The sequence below is a fragment of the Myotis brandtii genome, unplaced genomic scaffold (assembly GCF_000412655.1).
Source record: "Myotis brandtii unplaced genomic scaffold, ASM41265v1 scaffold635, whole genome shotgun sequence".
Classification (NCBI taxonomy): Eukaryota; Metazoa; Chordata; class Mammalia; order Chiroptera; family Vespertilionidae; genus Myotis; species Myotis brandtii.
Genome location: NW_005370432.1, coordinates 625,837 through 628,456, shown reverse-complemented (window position 1 = coordinate 628,456; position 2,620 = coordinate 625,837). Strand labels below are relative to the sequence as shown.

The window sequence follows — 2,620 nt, the reverse complement described above, 5'->3', positions numbered from 1 at the left end:
ATAATAAAAGGCTAATATGCAAATCGACCAAATGGTAGAATGACCAGTCACTATGATGTGCACTGACCACCAGGGGCAGATGCTCAATGGAGGAGCTGGCCCCTGGTGGTCAGTGCTCTCCCACAGGGGGAGAGCCTCTCAGCCAGAAGCTAGGCTCATGGCTGGCTAGCGCAGCACTGGTGGCGGGAACCTCCTCCGCCTCCATGGCAGTTGGCCATCCCCTGAGGGCTTCTGGATGTGAGAGGGCACAGGCCAGGCTGAGAGACCCCCTGAGTGCACGAATTTCATGCACCGGGCCTCTAATATATACACACAAATAAAAGCATTATATGATAATTAGACCGGGAGACCTTCTGGACGTCCTTCTGGACAAAGCCATGATGGCGGGGCTGAGGCAGAGGCGGTTAGGGGCGATCAGGGCGGCAGGGGAGGACAGTTGGAGGTGATCAGGCCAGCAGGGGAGGGCAGTTGGGGGCAAGCAGGCTGGCAGGGGGGGCATTTGGGGGCAATCAGGCCAGTGGGGGGACAATTGGGGGTGATCAGGCCGGCAGTTGGGGGCGATCAGGCTGGCAGGCAGAGTGGTTAGGGGCAATCAGGCAGGCAGGCAGGTGAGCGGTTAGAAGCCAGCGGTCCCGAATTGCAAGAGGGATGTCCGGCTGCTGGTGTGGGATCAGGCCTAAACCGGCAGTCTGATATCCCCCGAAGGGTCCTGGATTGGACAGGGTGCAGGCTGGGCTGAGGGGACCATCTCCCCCCCCTCGTGCATGAATTTCATGCACCAGGCCTCTAGTTTAAAAAAATGAGCAGTTAGGAGCCAGCAGTCCTGGATTGTGAGAGGGATGTTTGACTGCCAGTGTAGGCCCGATCCTGCAGTCGGACATCCCCCAAGGGGTACCAGATTGGAGAGGGTGCAGGCCGGACTGAAGGACACCCTCCCCCACCCCCGTGCAAGAATTTTCATGCACAAGGCCACTATTGTGTGTGTGTGTGTGTGTGTGTGTGTGTGTGTATAAATTTTATTTTATTTTTTTAAAGAAGGTTCATGTTTACAAGGTTCTATAATCAGGGGTGGGAGACTACATACCTGAGTCTTCAACTCTCATCTCCAGGAAGTCTGCCTTGAGAACTGTGGGTAAAGGAGGAAAGACATTTCACTAAGACTCTAGAAATCAGAACTGGAAAGGCAAAGCAAGGGTAAGGGTCCTTACATGCCAGTGTCAATGAGGTCATTTTAAAAATGGGGAAGTGATTTCATCTAGATTTTTCAAAGCCTTGAGCTCCCTGCTCTCCCTGCTTATAGATTGAACTACCTCTCTGGCAGATTTAGAGAGCCCAGTCTCCCAGACACAATAACATCTTTCAAGTGACAGACCTTGTGTGCCAGACTGTGGAAGACTAGGGGAGCCCAGAGAAATTGGCCCGAGACCAAACACTACATTCTGTAATTATCTCTAATAGGGAGAAGGGCAAGGATGGCGGGCAAATGCCATGTGAAACATGAATCCTTTTTTGACATGAAGACCAAACCAGCCTTGCCTGGCCTCTTGATGTACTTAGATCAATCCTAAATTAGACTTGTCTAAAGACAGCTGGAGGGAAAGGACAATCCTGAAGAGTTAAACCCCCATATAGTGTGGACAGAATATCCCAGACAACAGCTGGTCTCAGGGTCTATCCTCAACATTTTTTTTCTTCTCTCTTAAGTCTGTTTACACCTATTCCCTGAGTGATTGTATTCCCATCCATGCTTTCAATCACCACCATATACTGAGGATCCCCCCTCCCAAAAGAGCTACTATTCACATTTTTGTATATGTGAATACCCCCATGAAGTGTAATAGTTATACTAAAAGGTTCTACCCTAAATATCTGTAGTCCAACCCCAAATACTAGTCTAAGTTGAAGTTACCTAGTGAAAATCTTTATCTGGATGTCCCATAGGGCCTTCAAAAACACTGTGTCTAAAACTGAGTAGAGCAGGTTTTTCACAAAACCTGCTCCTCCATGATTAATTATTATTAACATCTATTTAATTACCCAAATTAGATTTTCCTCTCTTAATCCTTCTCCAATGTTCCATATTTGAAAAGTCAACAAGGTCTTATTGAATCTATCTAAAATCTCTCGTTCCATTTTATCCCTACTGGCAATGCCAGAGGTCAGGTCCTCATAAACTCTTGCCAGGATGATTAGCCTCTGGTCTTTACTGGTCTCCCTGCCTCCAGTCTTTACTTCCACGTCTATCTTTCCCATCACCAAAAGAATGATTATTTTTACAACTCAGTCAACTCTGAATATGCATTATCATGCTTAAAAGGTGACCTGCTGTGGAGAATCATGTCGTGGTGAGGACATGTTTTGACTAGATGATGTCAAACCTACCTCAGTTCACTACTGGTAAAGGCACATTTTTCTGTGTTTAACTAACCACCTACAAGAGTTATACTCTTGTCACCCATCCAGAAGCATAATTTCAAACTTTCTCATAAGCAACATGGAGCAAATTCACAAGAGCCCCTGAGGCTAAGCAATCATTTGTCCAGGTGTTCTAGTTAAAACAGTCCCAAATGTCAGGTCTTGGACAGTCTGTATCAGTACTTGAGAAGAAGGAAGAAGGGAA

General features: G+C 47.4%; 1 protein-coding gene across 2 annotated transcripts in view; it reads right to left on the bottom strand.

Annotated features, from left to right (window-relative positions):
- Positions 1-2,620, bottom strand: part of OPHN1 (oligophrenin 1) — a 479,266-nt gene that overhangs the window by 3,579 nt on the left and 473,067 nt on the right. For both annotated transcript variants that reach the window (XM_005880381.2, XM_005880380.2), the window contains one exon: positions 1,085-1,126. In XM_005880381.2, the coding sequence (XP_005880443.1) occupies positions 1,093-1,126 (34 nt within the window). In that variant the 3' untranslated portion in view covers positions 1,085-1,092. The remainder of the gene's footprint in view (positions 1-1,084; positions 1,127-2,620) is intronic.